General features: G+C 32.9%; 1 protein-coding gene across 1 annotated transcript in view; it reads right to left on the reverse strand.

Annotated features, from left to right (window-relative positions):
* Positions 1-9,627: 9,627 nt before the first annotated feature.
* EIF4E3 (eukaryotic translation initiation factor 4E family member 3) overlaps positions 9,628-25,985 on the reverse strand; it is a 47,085-nt gene continuing 30,727 nt past the window's right edge. Inside the window, exons 3-7 of the mRNA XM_031953933.1 lie at positions 25,398-25,492; positions 23,549-23,609; positions 18,762-18,828; positions 14,333-14,488; positions 9,628-9,742 (exon numbers count right to left, since the gene is read on the reverse strand). Coding sequence (XP_031809793.1) covers positions 9,696-9,742; positions 14,333-14,488; positions 18,762-18,828; positions 23,549-23,609; positions 25,398-25,492 — 426 coding nt within the window. The 3' untranslated portion in view covers positions 9,628-9,695. The remainder of the gene's footprint in view (positions 9,743-14,332; positions 14,489-18,761; positions 18,829-23,548; positions 23,610-25,397; positions 25,493-25,985) is intronic.

Here is a 25,985-nt window from a genome sequence, read left to right on the forward strand (position 1 = left end):
GTGTGTATGTAATTAACTTGCTGTATTGTAAATGCTACTTTTTTCTTTAAACAAAATATTCATCTTTATAAAATACTAAAAATCAATCAACAAACATTTATTAACCATCTACTATGTGTCGGGTGCTATACTAGTCACTAGGGATAAAAATACTACAAATGAAACAATCCCTACTGGCAAAGAGCTAACATTTGAATGGAGGATACAAGGACATTTACAAGTATATGGAGAATAATATAAAGGAGAATAAACACAAATAAATACAAAATAGTTAAATAGAAAATGGCATAGGAGAGAGGCAGGAAAGCTTCATGTAAGTGTTGTTTGAACTATGTCTGGAAGAAAGAGTGATTCTAGAAGTTGCAGATGGCTTAGAGTGCACTGCAGATATGGGATGTGGCCAGTGCAAATAAGTGAGAGATGGAGGGTCAGATGTGAGAAATAAAGAGGCCAGTTTCCCTGGATAGCAGAGTGGGAAAAAAGAATAATATTCAATGAAGCTAGAGATAGTTTGAGGACCAGGCTTGCAAGGACTTTCAAAGTTAAACAGAGGAGTTTTATTTTATCTTAGAATTGACTGAGCAGGGGAAAAACATGGCCAGGTCTGGACTTATGGAAAATCACTTTGGCAGCAGTGTTTAGGATGGTCTGGAGTGGGGAGAAAATCAAGGCAGGGATTTAAAGACTGTTGCAATAATCTACTTGGTAAAGAACGAGGGCCTGAGGGCTTTAATTGCCAATATGTTAAAAAAAATTGAAAGCAGTTCTAAGGTTTAGTAAATGGCACTTATTGAGCTGACTATTACATGAGGAATGGTATGCTGATGAAGGGAACAGAACAATTGGAATCCATAAGCCCTGGATTTGAATCTTGATCCTAACTCTTGAGCATTTTTTTTCTACTGATCTGTAAGATGAGGATTGTAATATTTGTACTTGTCTCATAAATTTGTTCGAAGGCTTGGATGAGAGGTTATGAGTAGAATGTTTTATCCAGAAGTGTTGTCCAGTGGGTGGAGCACTGACTTTGGAATCAGAGGGCCTGTATTCAGAGTTTACCTTTGATACTACCTCTATGACTTTGGGCAAATAATTTAACCTCTACAGGCTTCAGTTTCTTTATCTGTTATGTGAAGAAGTTAAATTAGATGACTTCTGAAGTCCCTTTTGTCAGTAGATGTATGCAGCTACATGGGAGCTCTGGTACATGTGCCTGTTCCAATTGGCTAATTTAGCACCATCCACACAAATTATGCCATCTTGCCAAATTGATGGAGTCTGCATATGTGCTAGATCCTTATCATACTACCCTGAGTTTAAAGTGCTAAATATCTATGTTAATTGTGAGAAAAATATATGTAAAAAGAGACAAAATTCCAGTCTGCAAGAAACTTACAACCTTTTTGGAGGGAAAACTATTGGACTACTTTCAAAGGTGCGTTCCAAAACAGTAAAACAGAGTACCTAACTGCCAAAGGTGCAATATTATTTGAACATAGAAAAGAAAACTTTAAACTTAAGCGAATGATGCTGTCTTCTTGTGTTTTATGTTTTATTCTATGTTTTGAAGATTTTTTAAAAATCGTATAAATTGATTAGGCCTTTCAAACAAATTATATTTCATTTCTAACAAAAGGCATTGATAAGCACCTAATGGAGAGTGAAAATGAAATGTGGTCATATTAAAAAAAACAATAAAAATATGACATAAATAGCCAAAAGGTACTCATTTCATCTATAAGAGCAAAGAGAATGGGAAGTTGTATTAGAGGTGAGAGAAGATGACAGTTTAAATGGACACATCTTGACTATCAGGTGAAAAGAAGAAAATTAAAATCAACAGCAAACAATACAGAGAAGTACAGGGCACTGACATACTTAAAAAGAGAGTTGGCTATTCTAAGAATGAATACCTAGATACCTGCACTGGTACTGAGGAACAAACAACTTAATAAAGCTATTTATGCTTAAATACTAGGGAAGAAAAGTATTGTTAAGCCAAGAGATACGCATGGAAGATCTGACATGGGTCAAGAACTTCCATTTTCTAAGTTCACTCATGTCTACCTCCCAGGGTTGCTGAGATGATCAAATGAGCTAATGGATGTAAAGCACTTTGTAAACTTTAAGGCACTATATAAATGCCACTTTTGATTATTTTTCTTTACTGAATAACAAAGGCCATTAAATATGCATTCAAATGGAAAAGTTGTAGAATGAGGGAGAACAAGTTCAGTGCCATGTATATAGTTGTGAACTATTAAATAGGTTGACTTTGTAAGAGTTAGCTCAGTGGAATGTTGTGCCCAAGAATGGAACAAAATCTCCATCTTTTGTGATAAGAACCCAAAAGTCTGTAGTAAGCACACACATTGATATTAGATTGCTTATATTAGGAAAACAAAGTATAGTCTTACCTTTTTGTTGTAAAAATGCTGAAGCAAAAATTACAAACATAATCCCACCCCCCCTTCACATCTATCGGAACATCAAACAAAACATACAATATAAAATCAAAAATAACTAGAACAGAAAAGTTTTAAGTCTGACCTTAAAAATATTGAGCAAATCACTAGTTGAAGCAAGATCAAAAGAAAGGGCATTACCCCAGCTTGTTGCCAGATGTGAAAGAACCCCTACTGCATGGGGCACAGATGGTATAAAAGGGGGGTGGGGGAGAAAGCAGATTCAAAACATAAGGCAAATAAACCTGGTTCAACTTATACAAGTAAGACAGACAGTTCTAAAGAATGAATAATTTTAAATACAACTGATAAGATTTTAAATTTGGGACAAATGGTCCAAGATGTTTCCATCAAATGTCGGCATGCCCATTTAAGTCCTGAAATTCTTTCAATATTTTAATTGTTATGATGAAATGCCAAAAAATTAATATGGTAATAATAATTAATATGGTAAAATTTTGAATGATAAAATTGGGAAAACAATATTTTTCTTACTTAACCTTGAAGTTATTTCTTAGTGTTACCCAAAATATCAGGGGACAGACAATTTCTGCTTGTTTAGTTTAGTTTTTTTTTTTTTTTTAAGATGCTTTATTTTTTTTGGAATAGGAATTTTATGACATACTATCCAAGGTCCATTCAATTAATTTTGAATGTTGAAAATTTTTATTTGTTTCAAGGTTTGGAATAGTTAAAATTTAAGTTGGTTCCTGTTTATTCCTTCATAAAATACTTTCCCATACAGAACAGTCAAATCAAATAATAAAAATTTATATCCACATATTAATCATTCAATATAGAAAACGCTTTCCCAGAATCATATTTGCCTTTATCCCTATCTCTGTATATAGAGTTCTAATTAAATAATCCAAAATATACATGTGTACAAAGTAAAATTACAAGAAAAATCATTAGCTTTAATTGTTGAGTTTGACAGTTGCGATATGTATACATACATATATATTATATATGTAACTATATCACATTAAAAATAGAGGCCTTTTAAAAATTAGGCATCATCTAAAAACACATTTTCCATAATAAAATTTCCAATCATTAGAATGCAAACGTAGAAAATATATCAAACAGTATTTTATAGAATAACCTAATGGCAAATTTAAGAAATATATGAAATGTACCTCTAAGCTTCTGTGCCAATAATGAACAAAAATCTTATTAAAATTTGATTTCATGACATTTGCTGATCGTTCATGCAATCTTGTTCATTCTTAAATTATTTGACAAGTTTCTCTATTAATAATACTTTGATTTAGTAATGACTTTACTGTGCCACTATTAGAAATGACAATTAATTTTAGTAAAAAATCATCCATAGGCAACTCTGATAGTCATTTCAATAGTTCTGTTATTTTACATGCACTTTTATAGCTCTATAACATTCATTTAATCTTGTTCAATGATGCTGAACCCCAGATGCCATAAGACATTATAGAAAAGTAGTTACTGTACATATGGAGTAACCACTTTTTCTGAACATTAATTTTCTCCTCTAAAAATACTGAAATAATATATAGAAAATAGGATCTACTACTCCATATTGAAGATATAAATGACTTTATATCGTGTGCTTGTAGAAATTTCCTAGATTATTTTATTGTGACCCCAGATATAAAGTTATTATTAATGAGTATTGTCTGTACACACCTAAGTAATGGCAGGTTCCTCAACACTCAGAGAAGCATTGGCAATATAGATTTGAACAAAGTAATTTGATAGGGATTGAAGAGTTTCTTTGAAATAACTCATAACTATAGACAAAATGGAAATAATAGAAAGTTGTAAAATAAAAGATTATGGTTTTTTCTTTATCATTTTATCGTCTGAACAGTCTCATTCATTCAACAAAAATGTTAATGTATTTATGCAAATATTGAGGAAGAAAGTATTTAGATGCTTTAGGACCCTCAATATAATAATCACATGCACACTCATAGTAACACATATGTATGTGTTATATGCACAGTATATATAGTAACATAGTCTCTACCCACATGGAGCTTAAGGTCCAGTAGACAAAACAGAGAACTTTAAGACACAACACTGAGGTATGAATGCATGATGGAGTTGCAAGGAAATTGAGAAAGCTTTATGGGAAAGCTGGCCTTTGGGTTAGGTTTTAAAAGATGATTAAGAATTCAAAAGGCTTTGTTAAAGGCAAAGGAGGTCATTCTAAGCATAGAGAACAGTGTAAGAATAACAAAATATACTTTAATGTAAAAAATAACTTGGTTTAGACTTTAGGTGAATAAACATTTTAATTCTGGCTGTGTCTCCAAGGTATTTTTTGTCCCAGTTCTATTAGGTTGACCTGAGCAGCAGGAGCAAGGGAAACCAACCAGACCAAATCTCTTATTTTACAGCTGAAGAAAATGAGTCCCAGAGATATTAAACTTCACTCTTGAAAATTTTAATGGTCAGAACTACTCTATATTGACCTCATATTATCAAAAATGTTGGTAAAATTATGTCTCCATCCAATTCCTTTCTGAGTATTCCTTAGGAAAGAATTCTAAGAACTAATTTTTTCCCATAGAATTAACCTTTAGTTCTATATTACATGAAAATAACTTTTTTTTTTCTTAGAAGAGTTCAATCTAAAAATCTTCTCCCAAATCAGGCCAGAGACTAGATTCCTGTAAGAACAAAGAGGAGGGAGATAGTGTGGCGTAATGGGTAGAGTTGGTCTTAGTTACAAAGACTTGGGAACAATCCCTCTCCTGCTCTGAGACCTAAATTGCTTAATTTATTTAGGTGCTCCAGTTCACTTTTTCAGAACGTGTGTTGCAAGGAAGTTGCTGATTTATCTGCATTTTTAACTGCATCCCTAAAAGTTTCCTCTTTTACTGAAATGCAAAGAATGGGGGGACTTGGAATTAGGACGATTTGGGGGGTTGAATCTCACTTCTGACACTGACCAGTTGTATGATTCTGGGCAAATGCTTTCTCTTGTCTGTTCTAGCTCTTAAGGAATGATCCTATGATCGATTAAGCAAGAGGAAGTCCTCTGGAATGGTGTGATTCCAGGAGTAATTCTTGTTGGTAACAGAGTTGTAGCTAATGACCAGAGGCTACTTGGTTTGGGAGTCATGGGACAGGTTCAAATTTAGCCTTAAACATTTCCTGGCTGTGTCTTCAAGGTCAAGTAAAAACCTCTCAGAACCTTAGTTTCTGTAGTCTGTAAAATGGGGCTGATAATAATTAAACTGCATGGCTCATCTTACCAGATAGCCTGCTAATGTATGCAAAGTACTTTATATCATAATATTCTGTGTAATTTTTTACATACCTAGTTAATTCTCAGGATAAATTGTAACTGTTTTTTTTTTCCATGTCCCTAATCCCAATTTTATTTTCTTTGTAATGTTCAATTGCTTAATAGATTTGTAATGCAATATAATATTCCATTTTTAAAATCACACAGGAAAAAAGAATATGCCCAATGACCAAATAATTTGGCTATCACCTAGGCATTTGAAACGATTAGAGTAAAAACAGAATGTGTGGTTATTTTGGTCAAATAATACCTGAAATCGGATCAATCATTTCATTTCAGTTCATGATATAGACATTGACTCTTAAGATAGCTCTTCTCTATATATCATCAAACCAATGGCTTTCCCCTGCATCCCAGAAGGCATCTGGTTCACCTAGTCCACCTAATTAAGTTTATGAATAAGGAAACTAAGGGCCAGAAAGTCAGTCCTGAGCAAGCTTGAGCAATTTTGGATATTTTTCTTTGCATCCCCAGCTCCAAGCATAGAACCAGACACTCAATAAGTCCTTAATAAGTGACTGTTTAATTGAACTGAATAAAGTAACAGAGCCAGGATTTAAATCCAGATCCTGATTCTAACAGCCTGCTGTAGAAGTGTCAAACGTGCAAAATTCCCTAGATTAAAATGTAATTAGGAAATTTATAACAAAATAAATAAAAATGCAATATAAAGTGAATTTGTGGTTTTCTAAGTCAATATGTATCCTTCAAGAATCAATTTCTATTCAAGTCTGACACAACTAGTCTACTAGGCTCCTGATACATTTTAGGTTTATTCAGCCTACTATATTCACAAGAAGCAAAACTGAAGGGGAAAATTTGCTTAATCCAATTTATAGTCTGACTTCAAAAGTTGTCCCAATCCTAATTATAGGAGAAACATTTCAAAATAGCAACAGTAGCTGACATCTCCATAGCATTTAAAGGTTTAAAAAAGTTTCCCCCCAATAATTGTGTGAGATTGCATATGTTTCACAGGCGAATAACCCTAGTGGAACAGCAGTAAATAGAAAATTGGGTCTGGAAGATATGAATGCAAATCTGGCCTCTGACGTTTACTAGTTGTGTGACCCTAGGCGAGTCCCTTAACCCTATTTTCCTCAATTTCTCTCTCTGTAAAATGAGTGGGAGAAGGAAATGGCAAACCACTGCAGTAGCTTTGGCAAGAAAACCCCAAATAGGATTACAAAGTCAAACCTGAACAATAACAAAACCAAATGACCTACCCATAGTTATAAAGTAAATTAGTGAAATAGGATCCAAACCCATGTTTGTGGACTCCAAATTCATGGCTATTTTGATGATGTTACATTGGTGTCTTGCTATTGTCTTATTGTTACACTGTATATTGTGTTTAGATCAATAAAGGATGCAGTGGGCCCAGGACTTAAAATATTTCTGCTGCAGGAGTACTTATGGGAAATTGTGAGGAATAAACAAATCTTTGGTTCTGCCACAATGCCTTGTTCTGTGGGGGGAAGTGGGGAGAAATGTAGCTTTTTGAATTCAAAGAAAGTCCAAGGTAACATATGCTTACTTGAAAAGCCATTCACTTCCATGGGCTTTTGGAGAAAGTGAATCTTAGAGCCTGGGTAGTTATGGATTTGGCACCTTCAATGACTTGGCTACAAATATTAGAATTCTAATGAAAGTCACCACTTCAACTTGGCTGAAGATTAGCAAAAGAGGCTGAAAAGAAAGGCACAAACCACACAAAATGCTTCCTTGCATCTCTACATATCATTCTCTCCTTTAATCTAGGAAGTTAATGAGAGGTTTTAAAACTGATTAAATCAGCTTAGCTCATTCAAAGGATATTATGAACCAAATATTCAATTAAAACAATTTCCAAAGTAAAATTTAACAAAATCCTCTTCTAAGGTAATTAAGATGATAGGTTCTTAACATTATGTAAATTAAAGTCTTTTTAACAACCACTAATTTTGAGAGGTGCTAAAACAATTGCTAAAGTTCATTTGGCCAAAAAGCCATTTAATGTGCCAAAGTCATGTTTTTTAACTGAAATGATAGAAACTAGCAAAAATTAAACTAAGGCTAATATTACTACTTTTTACTTAGAAAACCTACATGCAGCCTTTAACACAGATGCATATATTTAAAAGTAGAAATACTTCAGGTTCAGTTTACTAATGAAAGATACATTTCTTATTCTATTGGAAATAAGAGTCACATAATTGCTTGATGAAAAATTAAGAAACAAGTTGAATGACAGTAAATTTATTAAATAAGCAGTTCCTTGTTTTCAGAAAAAACAGGTCTATTGATACTTTATATTTCAATTTGAAATCAATGAAACAACTCAATTTTAGAAAGATTTTTATTGATAATGTAAGTGAACTGGACAATTTATTATTTATAAATACAGCTGGAATTCTAAAAATGTTAAATGGAAAATTTTATTTATTTATAAACATATATTTCTGTTGACTATTTTAAGTCATGTCTTTGCTGTTCAACTTTGCAAAGAGAAGTTAGAAATATTGGGCAAAACAGTGGTGCTGAATCGTTTGCCCTGTTACAAGATTTATAACCTTGTGTTACTTGCCAACAATCCTGAAATAGAGCAAAAACAAAAGAAACAGTTTAAAAAAAAAGCACACCAAAAATTCTTGTGCTTTTTCCAGGTAGGTATAGACAAAGACTTTCTAGAAAAAAGATATGGATATCAGTGCAATATGAACAATTCCCAAGTGAAAACACTAATGTCATTCAGTGGGGGGAAAGAAGAGCCTGTACATTTGCTTCTATTCTGCAGTTTCTTATTTAAAAAAAATAAAAACAAAAACAAAAACCCAAAACAGCTAAAATTAATAGTTCTTTGGTAATATAATAAAATATATCAACAATTCCAATAATTAATATGGATAAAATGCAGTCAGAGTTCAACTTTGTAAATATTCACATTTACACTGCAAATGAGAATTAACTTCCTGCTCCTAAATGAAAAAGGGAGGGAAAAAAAAAATCTACCTCCCTTAGAGCACTGTCAATAATGTGAAACTACACAGAACACAAATTAAAAATGAGAATCCAATTAGCAAAATGCGTTAGGATTGATTTGAAAAACCTTAAGTAGGTACCTACGCCCCAAATTCAGAAGGCAACAAACTTAATTCAGCGCAATTACGTTATCACCTCCCTTTTTCAAAAGAAGCATCAGGTTTCCTATGAAGTGAAAGCCCCATCTTCTACTCTTAAGTAATTCTTTCAAAAAACCAAATGAGGTCCTGGTTAAAAATATTCCCAGAGTGGATCATTGTGAAAAGGTACTCATGGTATTCACCATAAATCATTTTTGATCTTATATTTTGTATAAAAACCAACAAAATTCCCCTTACTCCAAACCTTTAACCCACCAATTCATGTACTCTTGTCAGTGCAAAATCAGACCACTTTGTACGTTAGAACATGTATTACAATTTCCCTTTCTCCTGAAACAAAAATAATGAGCAAAAAAAATTTTGATAGGAATGTTTCACAACAAAAAAATTAAAATGCCTGGTTTCCCAAGCCAGTCTCCTTTATGGATAACATGATCGGGAAGAGCAGCATTGTCAGGGCTGTGCTTATTTGCCCTTTTAAGAGAAACCAGAACCTTGTACCTCAAGGAGACAGGTCTATGTAAAACAATAATTAGATTGAAGAGAAACTAAGAAGATGGGAGAAAAAACAACCAGAATGAAAAGAACAGAGAAAGAATCTAAAAGGCCCAAAGCAAGTAAGATCACGTTAGAAGTCAACACAAATCCTTTGCCACCTGCAAGTTGGAGAGCTAATTGCCCAATCTGAGAGGATGAAAAACAAATCTAAAATGGCAGCATATTGCTCCAGTAAGTCTTTTCTCCACTCTCCCTCCTGCTTAAATCATGTCCAAAACCAACCAGCAAGGACAAAGAATTCTGTACAGAGTGCAATTAATGTTTTCCACGTCCACCTTCAAAAGCATGATGTTCTTCATGGGCTAAAAGGGCGGGAAAAAAGGAGAAAGAAAATAAAAAATTTTATATGAATGATGGAGCAACCTCTTCTAAGCATTTTTTTTTTATTTTTAAAATGTCAGTGAAAATTCAAATACCATTTCCCCAGTAACTGTTCACTAATGCATTTGTTTCCTGGGATATGTAATTAAAATAAAAAACAAAGCATAAGGAAACAATAGTAATGCTGATTCTTTTTGCTGTGTCCAAGAAACTAAGACTGGACAAGATGATGAAGAAAATATGTTGCTCCAAGTGAGATGCACAAATTAAAAAGTGTTACGTGGAATATATCAGAAAAAAAATCCCAGCTAAGTCAACATACTGTACAGTCTTGTTTTAAAACACAAACAAAAAACAATCTAAAAAACAATATGAGGTAGTAAAAATAACTATATTGCTCAATTAGAATTCAATCATATGGTACTTTGTAAAGTTAATACATATTTTGCACTGAAGTTTTCTTCTACTTCATTCTCTACAGCAACAACAACAAAAAAAATCTATGATGCTGATCATCTTTAGACTTTCTTCTATTTACTAATTCCAGTGCCTAATATAAGGGAGGAGTTGACAACTGTGCTCTATAACTTGATAAGATGACAGGTTTTACATTTTTAAGTGAAAAAACTTAGAACTAAGGTTTACAACATTTCCTCCTGAGTCAAGTGCCTAGTTAGAAAAATTATGACCTGAAGGGCACCTTCTAAATCCAAAGACAAATGACCACGGTCAGACAACTTTATTTTTTGGTTATCTTTTACTCAGATTAGTAGCAACATTTTAGAGCTATGCCAAGGTAGGGGGAAGAATCAGGGTAAATAATTTGGTTTCATGCTTTGGGATTTCCACACTTTAAAGTGCCCTGGTCAATAGACATGAATGAAATCAACAGGAATTTACTAAGTGCTTACAATGTGCCAGGCACTGTGCAAAACGCTGGGAATACAAAGAAATGCAGAAGCAGTATTTGCCATCTAAAGAGAGAGACAACATACAAATAACAATGAACATAAAAGACATGCAAACTGGAGGTAATCTCAGAGGGAAAATACTACCAGTGATGAAGATAGGGAAAAGTCTCCTAAAGAAAGATAGGCTTTGAGTTGAGAATTGAAAGGAAGGTAGGATTGGTGACCTGCCAACGGGTCATTTAAAAGTGAAAACTAAGATGGCTAATCAGCCCATACCCTTTACACTACTGCAAAGGCAAAATGGTGAGTCTGTCCTTCCTTCCTTTCCCAATCTAAATATGATATTCCTTGCAACTTTTCATGTCTATTACTTTTTGACTTCTTTGAACCTTGAAAATTATTTTAATCTTAACCTTAGTTTACTCCTTAAAAAATTAGTGTAGAAAAGTATGAGTTACCTCAAGATCTGTATGCTTCTGAGGGTAACTTTAAGTCTCACAGACTCCAGAGACAGACCTCCAACTTTAAACATTTCAATTGTGAAATAAATCTATGCACATTCAGTTAAATAACCTACTTTTTTTTTGGCCATTTTGCTGAAACACTATTTATACTCAGAAACTACTTTCCAGCAAACAAAATCCTACTTTGTAAAGTACACTCCCCTAAATCAGTTTTTCAATTAACTACAGAAGTGAGGTGCATACTATTTAATTTTGATTATATGCCCAAACAGTGACATTTGTAGTTGACTAGAATGTTGTAGTTTCTTCACATTGATTTTAGTGTGTCTTCAGTGTTTGTATTGTTTCTTTGGTTCTGCATCATTCTTGTAAATTTTCCTAGATTACTCAACTATTCAAACATCATTCTTTATGAATACTATACTTTAAAACTAAGTATTTTTCATAGCTTTGTCTATTTAGCCATTTTCTTCCTTTCCTCTTTCTTTCCCTTCCTCCCTCATTCTTTTGTTACTTCCTTTGTTCTCTCTCTTTTTTTCTTCCTTTTTAGACCTGTTAGGGCTTCTAATAAAATTGTTTTAACTCAGATCTGTACTTCAGTAAAAATATTTTGGCTGAAAACTATACATGGATAATATAGATAATATGCCTAGTATATAACCTATCATATAATAAGTGCTTGATAACTGATTGACTGATGTATAAATTGCATAGAAAGATAGTATAGAAATGTTCATCCTACTTTCCATTCAGATTTCCCATTTCATTCTTCAGTACAAGCTCAGTACAAACTGATTTCAGTCTAACATGAATTCTATGACTAAAAAACAGATTTAGACCTGCAAACAAAAGTTGTTTACAGTGAAATCTTGCCAGATTTTATATCTATCTACTCATCCATCCATCCATCCATCCATTCATCCATCCATCTATCTATCTATCTATCATCTATCTAAAATTTCCTTTCAGACTGACTGGCTGACTCAAGTATTTTAGATCACTTTTGTGTGTTAACACACAGAATATGTCAATTCTTGAGTTCTTGAACCCAGAACAAAAAGTATTATCATTACACACTACATTCACAAAGTTGGTCACCTGTACTTAGTTCACCCTAAAGCTATTTGTCGATGTTAAATCACTCAGTGAACAACATTTCTGGCAATTCCTTATATTTCCCAAACAATTATGCAGATAATCCTACTAGGCAAAGACTACCTATCTTGCAGAGAGTCAAAAACATTGTTAGTGTTTTAATCAACATTAACATGATAATAATTTTATTTAAATTAAAATCTGGATAATGTGAAATATTTTAATTTTAATCTATGCCATTAAAATATGATTTTTTCTACTCAGAAATTACACTTGTCTTTAGCCATGATTTTCAGTGGCATCTCTACTCAGTTTGGCCATTCAGCTTGACTAAATTAGCTAAAAATAAACTGAATTCTGGTTTTTTTGTTTTTTTTTTTCCCTAGCAAGCACAACAATTAGTTGCTAAGCAGCAAATCATACTGCCACATGGTCAATCTTATTAGATCACTAATGTGGACTCAAAAAGTAGTCTGACTAATTATTTAATGAATGTGAACAATTTACATTTCGCTGATTCTAGATCAACTCAGATTGACTAGAATACTCCAAACCACAGAATCACAGAATTTTAATATCCTAGGATTCATTTAATACAACACTCCCTTCTATAAGAACTAAATTCCAAGGAATGTAAATGCCTTGTCCACAGTTACACAGCAGAACCTGGATTAAGACTCGAGTTTCCTGATTCCCAGGCCAGGACTCTTTACCACTTTACCTCTCAATATAATACTACCAATCATATCCAAATGGATGGAGAAGAATAGTCTATCCTATTCCATCAAGAAAAACAAAACAACTCTGATATCAAAAGTGTTGTTGTAGTAATTTGTCATGATTTTTTTTTAATCCATGTTGGTGCAGCAGCTAGATGTCAAAGTGGATAGAGCACTGGCCCTAAAGTCAAGAGAATTTGAATTCAAATCCAGCTTCAAATACTTAACAAGGTCAAGTCACTTAACCTCAACTGCTTTGCCAAAGAAAAATCCATGTTGGACAAAACATGTAAAAAATAAACTTTCAATTATTTCTTTTCTTTTCTTTTTCTTTTTTTGGAGAACGTAGGTTTATAGTATCCATAGTACAAAACAGGCATGTAGCATTACCATTTCCCCCTGCTCCAAGTCTAAGGAATACTATTTCTCTAGCAACTCCTCCCAACACTCCCTTTTTGTTTTTCATCTTGATTTAAAATGAAGAAATTCAGCACATTGTATTTTAACTATAGCTATGAGTTCTTTAGAACCTAAATGGTTTAACTTTTGTGCCTCTTATTTTCACAGAAGATTTGATCAGTCAGTCAATCTTGAAACATAAATGATATTTTAAGCTCCTTCCATCTTTTGGCAGTGGAATTTTGAGAAAAATAGGGGAAATTTGTTCTGAAAGTTTGTATGTTATAAACACTTCAAATATTTCAGAAAAAAACTTAAAATGGTTTGTGCATATACATACTAGAAACTTAGAATGCTCACTGGATAAATAAGGGGCAGTTCTAGTCTCCAATTTATCATTAAATTATAACTCAGCATTTGTGGACATTTTAACAGAATGTACAAAGCTGTTTCCTTTATAAGAATGGAAATTCTAGGTCAATATATACACATAGTTATATTTTAACCACGGTAAGTGAATACATTTTCAGTTTCTGCATTTATAATTATGGGTAATAAGGAATTATATTTCAATATAACATACAACCATTTTTATATCTAGAAGTAGCCTCACCTTATAATACAAATGTTATATATTTTAAAATTTTGTTTATGGGAGGAATGACTAAAGATTTATCCCCATCTGCTCATATAGCAGCCTTTTAAAATTTTGGTTTTGCATCTAATGCAATCATTTCTGAGTATGGCATATATGATTAGATTTAATTTTTAAAAATAACAAATATTTTATGTATCTTTATTTCTGACTCACACAGGAAGGAATAAAATCTGGTCTGAATTAGGGAGACTTTTTTAAACACATAAGAATTTCAAGTGATTCTTTTTTTTTTTTTTTTTTTTTACTGATTAACAATATATTTTCTATTTTTAAAAGTAAAGTTTAGAATGACCTAGAAGGGAATAATTGGAACCAAAGTACTTACGTTTATAAAATACTGCTTTGAAAGATATGTGTGGCAAGAGTTCATAGATCTTTTCTAAGACTGTTGCTTCACTTGCTAAAGAAGCATTCACATTCCAGACTTGAACAACGTCTTCTCGATCACGGACACTCACACTAACCCCTATTACATCATCATCTGCATGGAGAACAGACAGGATCAAGGGAGAAATGAGTTAATCTTTTGATTCAGAATATATAATTTTGCCCATAAATTATGGATGAAACAAAAAAGGAATATGCTCTAAGGATTAATTATATTTTAAATTGGAAACATAATCAGTTAAAAGCTAGCAAACAAGTGATTTTATAGCAGCACTTTTTTCAGCAGCAATGTCATGGACTGGGGCTCCACATAACTGAAAAATATTGTTCTAAACATCAAAGCATTTAAAAACTATTATTATTAAATTCGGTTTTTTGAGGAAACCATTCTAATATTTATCACACATTTCCCTGACATCTTAAACAAAACATAATGAAGTTAACCACTTCTTTATGACTGCAGATTAGGGACAGCAGTTGTTATAATGAAACTCTCATGAGCTATAGAGATGTGGATATATCTGTTTCATTGTGGACTATCTTTCCCCAAGTTCTGAGTCCTGATGCTAACTTTTAAGTTGATAAGCTGATATCTCTGTGCTTACTTGTAACACCTTCTACTCACATAGCCAGGCTTAAATTGAGATTTCTTTTCTATTGTGGGTTGGGAAAAGAGGTAATCAAACTTGTTAGAACAATGTCTAAAAGTAGGGTAAATATATTGGCAGTGTAAATACAAAGGGATTTGTGTTCAAATTCAAATGTCTTATGCTTACTGCCTTATCTCATCAGTCACTTAAGTTCCCTGAAAAATGGGAGAACAGAAATTAAATAGATGACCTTTCAAGTCCCCTCCTCATCTAGATTTATTATCCCACAATCTATTGGGACATAGTGTTATAGATAGTTGAAGGGGCTAATGATCACTGGATGAGGTTTTATTATAATTATTATAATGCTCACTTGTTCCATATTTATAGATTCAAACAGAAAAAACTAAAACTCAAAGAAACTTTTGAGGATATCTATTCCCATGTAATGGTGGTGTTCTTAAGTATTATCTCTGGTTTCATAGTTTGATTACATTAAGACAAATGGGTTGTGCTGCAAACAGCACCACAAAACTTGACATTCCAGTTAATAAACTGAAATACACAAATATCAACAAATTTAGAACATGATAAATTTATACATTATTGTGCCTGATTTGTTTAGCACATGTCAAATTTTAGTAACTTTTTCATAAGTTTTTCCTAAATTCATTTGTGTAATCAGATACAATTTGAATAATTATGAGTTTTATTCTAAAATTTCCTTTTAAAAATTCACTATATTCTTTATTTAAAAAATAATTTGAACCTAATAAATGGTACTTATCTTTCAGCTACAAGCAGAATTGATATATCAGGAAGAAAGCTGAGCTGATGGCTAGAAAACCTAGGTTCTAGTTTTGCCCCCGACTATGAGCTATATGACCTTGGGAAGGAGGGAAAAAAATCTTTATTAAACACTTATTATATGCCAGGAAATGTGTTAAGTGGCAAAAGCACTTCACTTCTCTAACCTCAGTGTCTTCATCACTGGAGAAAAAAATAAAAAGAGGAGGAATTGTATATAAACACACACACACACACACACCCTTTTTAGAAAAAAAAATATGTTAATATAGTTGGCTTACTTTGAAATCCTATATATTTTTATTTTATGTGTTTGAAAACAAGACTCTGAGAAGGAGTCTATAGACTTCAGAAGAACACCAAAAAAGGTAAAGAAACCTTAGCCCTCTGTGGATGAGTGTGAAAGTACTTGTATGTGTGTGTGTATGTGTGTATATATTTATAATATGTGTATGAATATATATCTATTAAATATATCTATGCTTAACTGTAGCCTGCTTGGGGGAAGTGAGCAGAAGTGAAAGGGGAAAAAAGAATGCAATAAAAAAAAGTATGCAATAGAGAACAAAAGAACAACCTAAATGGAAGCAAAGAAAAGATGGACACTCATGAATATAATTTCTTCTACTGTTATATATCCTTTTTTGAACTGGAAATTTATTGTTATAGATTTTGAATCCTCCCTGTTGTTCTGCTGGGCATATGACAATATTCTGTTTTGTTTTTCTCTTCTGTCTTTCTTTTTTCTATTGTTTTTTTTTTTTAAATAAGCAGAAAAAAAAACCCTTAGACTAGATTAGATGGATGGAGATATTCTAGTTCTGATATTCTGCTATTCTAACAATTTCTATTTAGAGATAGCATTTTTATCTTATGGTACTAATAAAACAACTATCACCTTAGGGGGGAATAAACCTCTTTTCAAGTAATTTTAATAATATATTTCTTCACAATAGAAGGCATTATTTATGCAAACTGTTCTGATTTTGTTAAAAATAGAAACAATGGGCTGACAGGTTTTCAGTTTTCAGTTAAATTTAATCTAGAGATTATATATAATGTGTATATCTATATATACATACATATATGTATATGTATATGCATAAATATATATGCATGTATGTAAATATGTATATATATATATATATATAGAGAGAGAGAGAGAGAGAGAGAAAGACACACAGAAACTGAGATTCTTACTTGTCCAGTGTATCACATCCATGAATATGGGCACCAAACATTATACATGAAGTATAATGCAAATTATATGAAAGGGCATTTCTGGCTATCCGGGAAACATACATTTTATTTATACATGGAGTTAGCTACTCGAACATGACCTTAATAAAATGTGTGTTATTTCCAGAGACAGTTGTGTAACCATAGATATTATTTATTTAAGCTGGTCAGCTATTTTTTACTTAGTTCATCTTTCCTAGTATCTGAAACAAAAATAATTCATACAGAATACTGCCTCTCAAAGGGACTCACATGTTTGTAATTACACATGAGTCATATTTTTAAACATTTCACCAAGTTACTATTCTCTGTTAATGCATAAAGATTCTTTTCTGTTAAGCCAATTATTTCATTTTAACCTAACTGATCTTTAAAGTAGCTAAGTTGATATCTAAGAGGTAAATGTACCAATAAAATTAAAAGTCTTTAATCATTTAATTGGTTGTAGCTACAAACTGCTTGAACATGGATGGTTTCTATCTTCTTTTTGAGAGAATGATCTGAAAATCCATAAGCTCTTTATTCTATCAAAATAATTTTTCAAGAGAGTTGAGCTTGAGTTAAAGGCCAAAGAGAGAGAAACAACTGATATACACCACAATCTGTCTGAATGAAACATCTAAGGAGGACTCAAAATGAACTTAAATACTCTCCTTTTTTGTGTGCTTAGTTGACTAATATTTAGTCATTCTTCAAGACTTTGGGAAGTCAATTCAGCATTTAAAAAATAGGCTAGCAAGGTTCTGAAAGCCCTGAGCTTATCATCACTGATAGACCATAGAAGATGGACCAGATGAAAAATGCACAGAGCATTGCATAGAGAGAAGTTGAGGGTGAGTCCTACTCCCTCTGAAGCCTCAGTTGTGGCTTGAAAATGAAAGCTTTGTACTGGTTCTCCAGGAAAATGCAAGGGGGAAAGGAAAAAGAGAATGTGAGAGATCAACAGAATGGGCCTACTTTCCCACATATTTAAGGAGATACCACTGGCTCTTATTTTTCATTTTCCATTAAAAAAATGAGACAAAGAAAATGAAAACAATTTTGTAGAGTTGAGTAGCTCAGTAGATTTTAATTTTTCTTTCTGTTTCCTATTGATTGTATACAAATAACTATGGCTGATTTTTTCTAAAACTAGGAAATAAATAATTGAAATGAAGCAAATAATCAGTTGCTATATTTTGTATTCTAAGACATATTGATTGTCTATGTGTATGTAGATTTTACTTGTCAGGTTTTTTAATAGCTTGATATTTAAGAGAGCTTCTTCATTTATGTCTACTGCTTATGTTTCTAGTTATTTCCTAATTGTGAATATGAATAATATTCATTATATTTTATGGAAAAACTTGGATGGCTACCACTAATTTGAATAAAATCTTACTTAACTTTTCAACTTCTGAGATAGTGAGATATCCCATGGAAAGTGATAAAATGTCTATAGGGAGCTCCAGAATTTGGACACACAAGAGTTAAAAGACTAAGAAAATTTTTCTCTTTCACTTCTGAACTTTCAGTAGACTACCAAAAACAGATAATATAAAAAACATTGGTTACATGCAAAAAAAAATCTAAGCCAACTACATAGTAACAAAATAAACAGGCTTCTAAACAACATCATATTAAAAAAACCCACAAAAAAACCCCAACAAAAATTTCTGCCAAGGAACAAACACAAAAGCCAAGCACTAGGTACACACACATGCAGTTTGAGCCATGATTTTTTGTTTTTACCTGCTGTAGAACAATCTGTAAACTGTTCCCCGATTGTTGCTAACAACAACTCTTTCCAAACTGTGGGCTAATATGGAAGAGAAATACATACACACATTTTCAGATGATGAATTTCAGAATCCCAGTCAGTTGCTCTTCTATAAGGAAACAGTTTTTCAAGCTCACTTGGAAAATTCAATCATTTTGAAGTCAGATGGGTAAACACCTTTAATACTTAAACAACTCAGCTTTTATTAAATCCCTTCAATGCTGAGCAAGAACACTAGTACTGCAAAGATGAAGTAAGACACTCTTCCTATCCTAGGAATCAACAAGGGGGATGGAAGAGGGACACATAAACAGAGGAACACACATAACTACAATGTAAGTTTGGATTTGAGTGTGAAGGAGTCAAACAGAATGGTGTGAGAGATTCAAAAAAGAATTATGTCTAGAAGGCAGTACCAAGGAATGCCTCAAGGAGCTGTATGGTATCTGAACTGACCCTTGAACGATATTTCAATAGGCAGAGATGTAGGGAAAGGTTGATTCCAGGAATTAGGAATGATGTGCAAAGACATAAAGGTAGGAGAGAGCAAGAAAAGGCCAGGGAACAATAATAAATAAGTTCAGCTATTTGAGGCAGAGGCTATTTGATTTTTATCTTTATAAACCCATAGACAAGGACAATGCCTGGCACAAAATGGGTCTTTTCTATATGCTTGGTGATTGATTAATTTGAGTTCAAGAAGGAGTAGTGGAAGGTAAATGTTGTGGAAGCTTTGAATGACAAACTAAGGAGTTTTTTATTTTGTTCAGTAGGCAGTAGGAAAAACAACACTAAATGTTTCTTAAAGGGGAATCATATGATTTGATCTGTTCACAAGAGAGATTACTTTGGCAGCTGTGTGGGAAATTATAGAGGAAAGAGCCTGGAGAAGCTTATTACATAAACAGGGCAATTTTATAACAGGGAAAATCATAATGAGCTGTGGTAAACTGAGGCAAAGAGAAATTTCTAGTAAAGGCATTGGTCATGTTCAGAATAACTGGGAAAAAAAACTTCTAAAGTCAGTGACACTCATAAGAGATTAGGAGAAATTTAATTTCCCCTTTCATAAGCCAGAATGTGTATATGTGTGTGTGTATACACATATGTAAATGTGTATTAGAAGGTTTTCTACTCTTAAATAAAATAATCCCCAAACATATATCTTTTAGGTATATGAACAATTTCATTATTGGGTTAATTTCAAAAGTATCAAATCATTGCCATGTTTAGGTCTGTGAAACTGCAAGGATTTTCTTGCATTGGACAACTTTTTTAAATGTTAAAAACTTAAACTCCACAAAAGGCCTCAAAAAAAAAGGAAACCAGAGGGGATTATTTTAACTGTTTTGTGTCTATTGACAAAGCTGTCAGTCTTGAAATATCACAGTAGTTAATAAGTTACCATTAGGAATAAGCTAAACTTTTTCTGTGAGCTGGTAAAACTTTTTGTGTGGATTTGCAAAACCATTTAGTCAGTTAAAAACATTTGTTAAGCACTTACTATGTTCCAGGCACTGTGTTAAGTACTGAGGTTATAAAGAAAAGAAAAACAAAAACAAAAACAAAAAGGTGTGTATGTGTGGGGGGGAGGTGATCAATATGCAAATAACAATAACATGTATATAAAGTAAATGGTAAGCAATTTTGATGGAAAGAAATCAGGGAAAGGGAAGCAGAAGAAATAAAAAAAGACGTTTAGAAAAGATGAGGCATGAGATGAGTCTTGAAAACAACTAGAGAAGCTAGGAAATGGAGATGAGGAGAGAGCATTCTAGGCAAGGGAGATAGCCAATGCAAATGCATGGAGTCAGGAAATGAAGTATCTTGTGTGTGAAGAATAGCAATAGACCAAAATATTGGATCAGTTTACATAGAAGGGAATACAATTTAAGAAGACTGGGAAAGTACAATTGGGCCAGGTTGTAAAGGGCTTTAATTATCAAACAAGGTACCTTTGTGATTTTATCTGAAAAAGATTTCATTAAGTTTCTTGACACATGGATGTTGTGGTGTCATAATTGTGTGCCTTGTGACAGAAGAGACTGAGACCTTGGCATCTGTCTAATAAGTCTAGTTGAATCAGAATCCCTAGTAAAGATGGTATTGCCAAATCTATTTCCTTTAGCTGAGTTCCTTCTATGTACTTTTTTCACCTTGTTCTCTCCCACTCTCATTCCCCTTTATTTACTAGCAAGAATTTTTTTAAGACTTTTGCTTTTTTTCTGATTTGTTTCTTGGTAGTATCTCTGCATAACACTATTAATTAGGAAGCAAGAAGTTAAGATTAGTGAAAATTAATTATCCTTTTCATTTTATATTTTCTGCTGCACTTGGCTTCAAGGAAAATTGAGTTCAATGTTACTATTTGTTAATTAAGAATTGTGAAAGGTGTTGGCTACTTAGAGAAACGGCACTGGTATAATTACGAAACAAAAATCATTATTATTGATACTTGTTGCCAACGGGGTCCACTAAAATGAAGGAACTTGATGGTTCTGCTATTAAGACTATATACATGAATCAACAGAAAAAAAAGGTGATCTAATGTCAGAGGACCAGGTTCAAATATGGGCTCAGTTACCTTTAACTGGGTGAGAAAAAATGAACTTGAGGACTGAAGTGAATTCTAACTTAAAACTTAATATGTAAAAGTCATTATGTATACTCTAAGAATATTACTGAATGGGGGGGGGTTGGGAAGGGAAAGAAGGAAAGCCCATCCAGACCACATACCCCAAAATCATAGAGGTTTTGTATATAACAGCAAAAAAAAAATGCAAAATTATATAATGTATGATGATTAGGTAATGCCAGAAAACATAGACTGTGACAATAATAGAATATTAAATTCCACAGGTAATTGCAAATATAAAGCCTATCAGGAAATATGAGAAGATATACAAAGAGATGCAGGGTGAAGAAAGCTATACCATAACAACTAATATAGTAGCAACAACAATATAAACAATATTAACACGATCCAAAGAATCCACAGAAATAAAAAAGCCAAAAGGTGAAGCAGCAGCAAAAAAAAAATTGTTAATACTCTTCAAGTCAATGCACATTAAAAAAAAAACAAATAATAAACAATGGACTTAAGATTTTGCATTTTTTAACTTTTTTGGCTATTTCAGGATAAAGATAAGAAAAGAAGAGGAAATTCCTTTCAAATGAGGTAGACATTTTCTTTTAAAACTCAATTACTAATAAGTTTGAGCAAATACAATTTGAAACATGAAAAATAAATCTCCCTCCTTCCATTTTCTTTCTTTCTCCCTCCTTCCCTCCTCCCCCTTCTTTCTCTCTCTGCTTATGAAGCCTTATGTAGTTTGCTATTTGCTTCCCTTACATTTTTTTTTCTTTTTAATACTTATGCCAAGTAACAGTCAAAACTTGGAAGAATGTATCTTGACTAATAGTTTGCACCTTTAACAAATAAATCTGGTTCTATACAGCTCAGACATATGGGTCCCTGGAGGGTTTTCAGTTCTTTTGAGCATACATACATGAAAGAAACAATGAAAAGGTGAGATTGTGTAGTATTATTTCTTTTATCCCTTATCAAGGACTGTTTTTGGTTTGATAAGTCTTAAGGTAACATTTTAATGTTCATTTTTATTCAATATAATGAATAAGGGCCCATGTGGAGATGCTTCTCTTTACTCTCAACAACTCTATTATAGGCATCTATGGTTCTGCTTTTGAATGTCCCCCACCAAAGCAAACAACTCCACATCTTAAGTGCCACCTTTACTGGATAGTGGGAGAATTCTGGCCATCAGAAACAAGGCCCAGCATCACTCTGGAGCTCCTAAATAGCAATATTTCCTGCCTAATGTCCAATCACCATCCTGAGGTGAGCCATTTTGCCCTTCTGTAGAAACCTAGTGGCTGTTCAGTCTTGGAGGCTCACCATTAATGCCAGATTTAGTGTAGAAACCCAGTCAGTTTAGCCTACTGTAGCTGAGAATTCTTAAACTCAAGCAATTTATTATCTGAGACTTCCTCATTAGGAAAGGATTACTGGTGTGCAATACCACATCAGTTAGAAAATAATTAAAATAAAATACTGCTATCACATTATTGAGGGGGAAAAAAAAGATCTCTGGTCCCAGGTTAAGAATCCCTTAAGAATGACCTAAGAAAGTCATAGACTGAGTGATGGAGCCAAGACCTGAACATTGACTTTTTGATGTTAAACTGAATCAAAACACAATTCTGCTATAAAAGGGCATGTGAAAATGTAATCAATGTAAAAGAAATATTCTGTGAAATTATTTGAAAGTGTTATTTGGAGTTATTATAAGTCTTCTCCCTTTCATAAAAAAAGCCACTGGTTAGGATCTTTAGGTTCCCATGATACTAAGGATGGAATTTAGTATAAGTTTGACCAACCCAAGAGTAAAAACCTTCTTAATATTGCCAATTGAAAAAATATGGGAACTTGAGAAAAGTGAGAGAAATAATTTTCTTAGCAGTAATTCCCTTTTATGCCAGCCTGCCCAGCCTTGAGTTTTGCAAGCTGTTTCATAAGTCAGTGATACTATTGCTACTTTATAGAGGAAGAGAAATGATTTCCCAAGATGGGAGAGTAGGGCAGAGAAAGAGCTAAGAGAGAAATTCGGGGTTTTTCATCATTATGTTCTACTCAAAGTCAACCAAGCTACCCTTCTCTGAACGGCACAAATCTGTCTGCCAACACAATAAACAAAGGACCAGCTGAGTCATTTCCAGAAAGGCTCTGGTACAGACATACCGTGCTTTCCTTGGGAACTTTCATTTTCCATACACCACCCTTTGCATTGCTTTCTTCTTCCCTAAATTGAAGACCAAAAAAAAAAAGGCTGAAAAAGTGTATGCATGGATTAAGTGACCGCATGTTTAAATGTCTAAGGTATGTGTGCATGTACACATATATGTGTACAATTATGTGTTTTGCATGTGTGTATATGTGTACATTTTGCACACACTTCATTACATCAAACTATCTGTGATTTCTTCAGCAGAGACACTCTTCTATTCTTTTTATTCTCTCCATTGGTACACAGCCCCTCCTACCAAAAGGAAACATTCAAAGACTTCCTGAAAGTTTCTTTTTTTTTTTTATTATGAACTTAACAGTCATCAAACAACATTCCAATATTCAATGAACTACAAAAAAATGCATATGAAACCACAAATTTGTCATTTGTGTTTTTTTAAAGACTACTAGATTTATTTTAAGTTTGTATTTTAAAGAATTACGTTCAATTTAACAAGGTAGTTATTGAGTATGACTTTAGTGGAGAGGACAGGACAAAGGCCAAAATAAACATAACAATAGACTTTAAAGGCCTTGGAAAAGAAAACAAAATAAAAGAATCTTCCCTTAAAAAACCCTGATTTCACTTTCTCCATGGGCAAAAGAAATTGATGAGAACAGGTCAAGGATTCTCAGTCTGAGATCTATGAAATTTTTTCTTTAATAGTTTGATAATTGAATTTAAATATAATTGTTTTCTTTTATAATCCTATGCATTTTTATACACTTAAGAATATTATTCTGCAAAAGTATTCATAGGCATAAAAAGAGACCAATGACCTCTGGAATAGATGGAACAAGAGAAAAGAGGAAGGATCACAGAATCTCTAATTTTCGGCCTTTGGATTCCCCGTTTTTATACAGTGTCTGAAACCAGAGTAGGTGTTTGATAAATAGTTTCTGAATTGAGAGTAAGAAAAATTCTGCTACCATTCAGGACAATGAGGCTGATAGGAGGTTTGGTTTATGATTCTAAAGGGGACAAACACTGGATTGTGTGGAAGTCTGATAGAAGAGTAAAAAGAAGGGAGTTATATTGAAAATTGTCAGATTTGTAGTCTAAGGATTTGTGTTTGAGATTTGCCTTTGACACTTATTATTTGTGTGATCTTGAGTAACTTTTTCAGGTCTGTTTTCTTATCTCTAAAATGGCAGGGGATAGGAAAGAACACTTAATGATTTTTGAGGCCTCTCCCATATGTAATTGCTTCTTCTCTCAGATAACATTAGTAATCTTATATGATATTATATAATTCTATATTTTAAATTCATATGAGGTCTATTTTTTTATTTAAAACATATATCCTACCTTGTCTCGCCATGAGACTGTGGAACTATGTCTAACTCAAACTCTCAAAAACATGACTTCTTGACATTTCCTCTATTACAGACCACAGGCAATCCTAGTGAAGCCTATGGAATCAGAATATTTTAAATGCACAAAATAAAATAAGATTAATAAGGGAAACTATATTGAAATGTTATCAATATTTAAAAAAAAACAAGTTCACAGACTCCTGCTTAAGAACTCTAAGTCTCTAAAATATAAGGCTTAATAACAATATTTGTTTTTGATGACAATGATGCAAAGCATTGAGGAGAAAATGCTGAAAACAGCCATATTTTCTGAAGGCCTTAGATGACCTAGGTGGGCATGTTTTTCTTTCACTACAAACTCGAAAAAATTTATTTTCAGACTTAAGTGGTAGAGAGTCATGGTTTTATTCCAAGTCAGTACAAATCTATTTGCTTCACTGTGGTTTCCCTCCCACTTTTAGCCTGAAATTACATAAGAGTTGCTTACCAGAGTGGTCTTCTCTCTCCCCTCATTAAATGATAACTACATCTTAAAGGCAGGTTAGTCACAGGAGGAATATTATTGTACACACTCCAGAATATCTTGGAAAGAAAACAACATATTTTAGTTTAATTCAAATCTTTTTCATTTAACTTATATGCTACTAAATCATCAAAATTAACACATGCAGGAAAATATGATTCTCATTAAGTTATAGCTATTAAAAATAGATTTTTTCTCATTATCACTTTCAACTTTCCACTAGGAACATTAACATTTATAATGATAGAGAATTTTACTTGCTAAAACTATGCCAAGTCCTATGCTTCAGAGTTCTATGGTTACTGAGCAAATATTCTTATGCAACATGAAATCATACACTACTAAGAATTGATTTGTAAATAATGATTTTTCTGACATCATAGATGATTTCCAATTATTTTCTTAAAAATAATGTTTCAATTTTCTACCCTAGCACAAGGGAGTCTGAGAGAATAATTAGGGTGGGGGAGAGAAGAGAGAAGGAATGAAGGAGAGAAAAGGGGAGAGAAAGAAAAGGGGGAGAGAAAGAAAAGGGGAGAGGGAATGAGGGAG

This window comes from Sarcophilus harrisii, chromosome 1 (genome assembly GCF_902635505.1).
Source record: "Sarcophilus harrisii chromosome 1, mSarHar1.11, whole genome shotgun sequence".
NCBI lineage: Eukaryota > Metazoa > Chordata > Mammalia > Dasyuromorphia > Dasyuridae > Sarcophilus > Sarcophilus harrisii.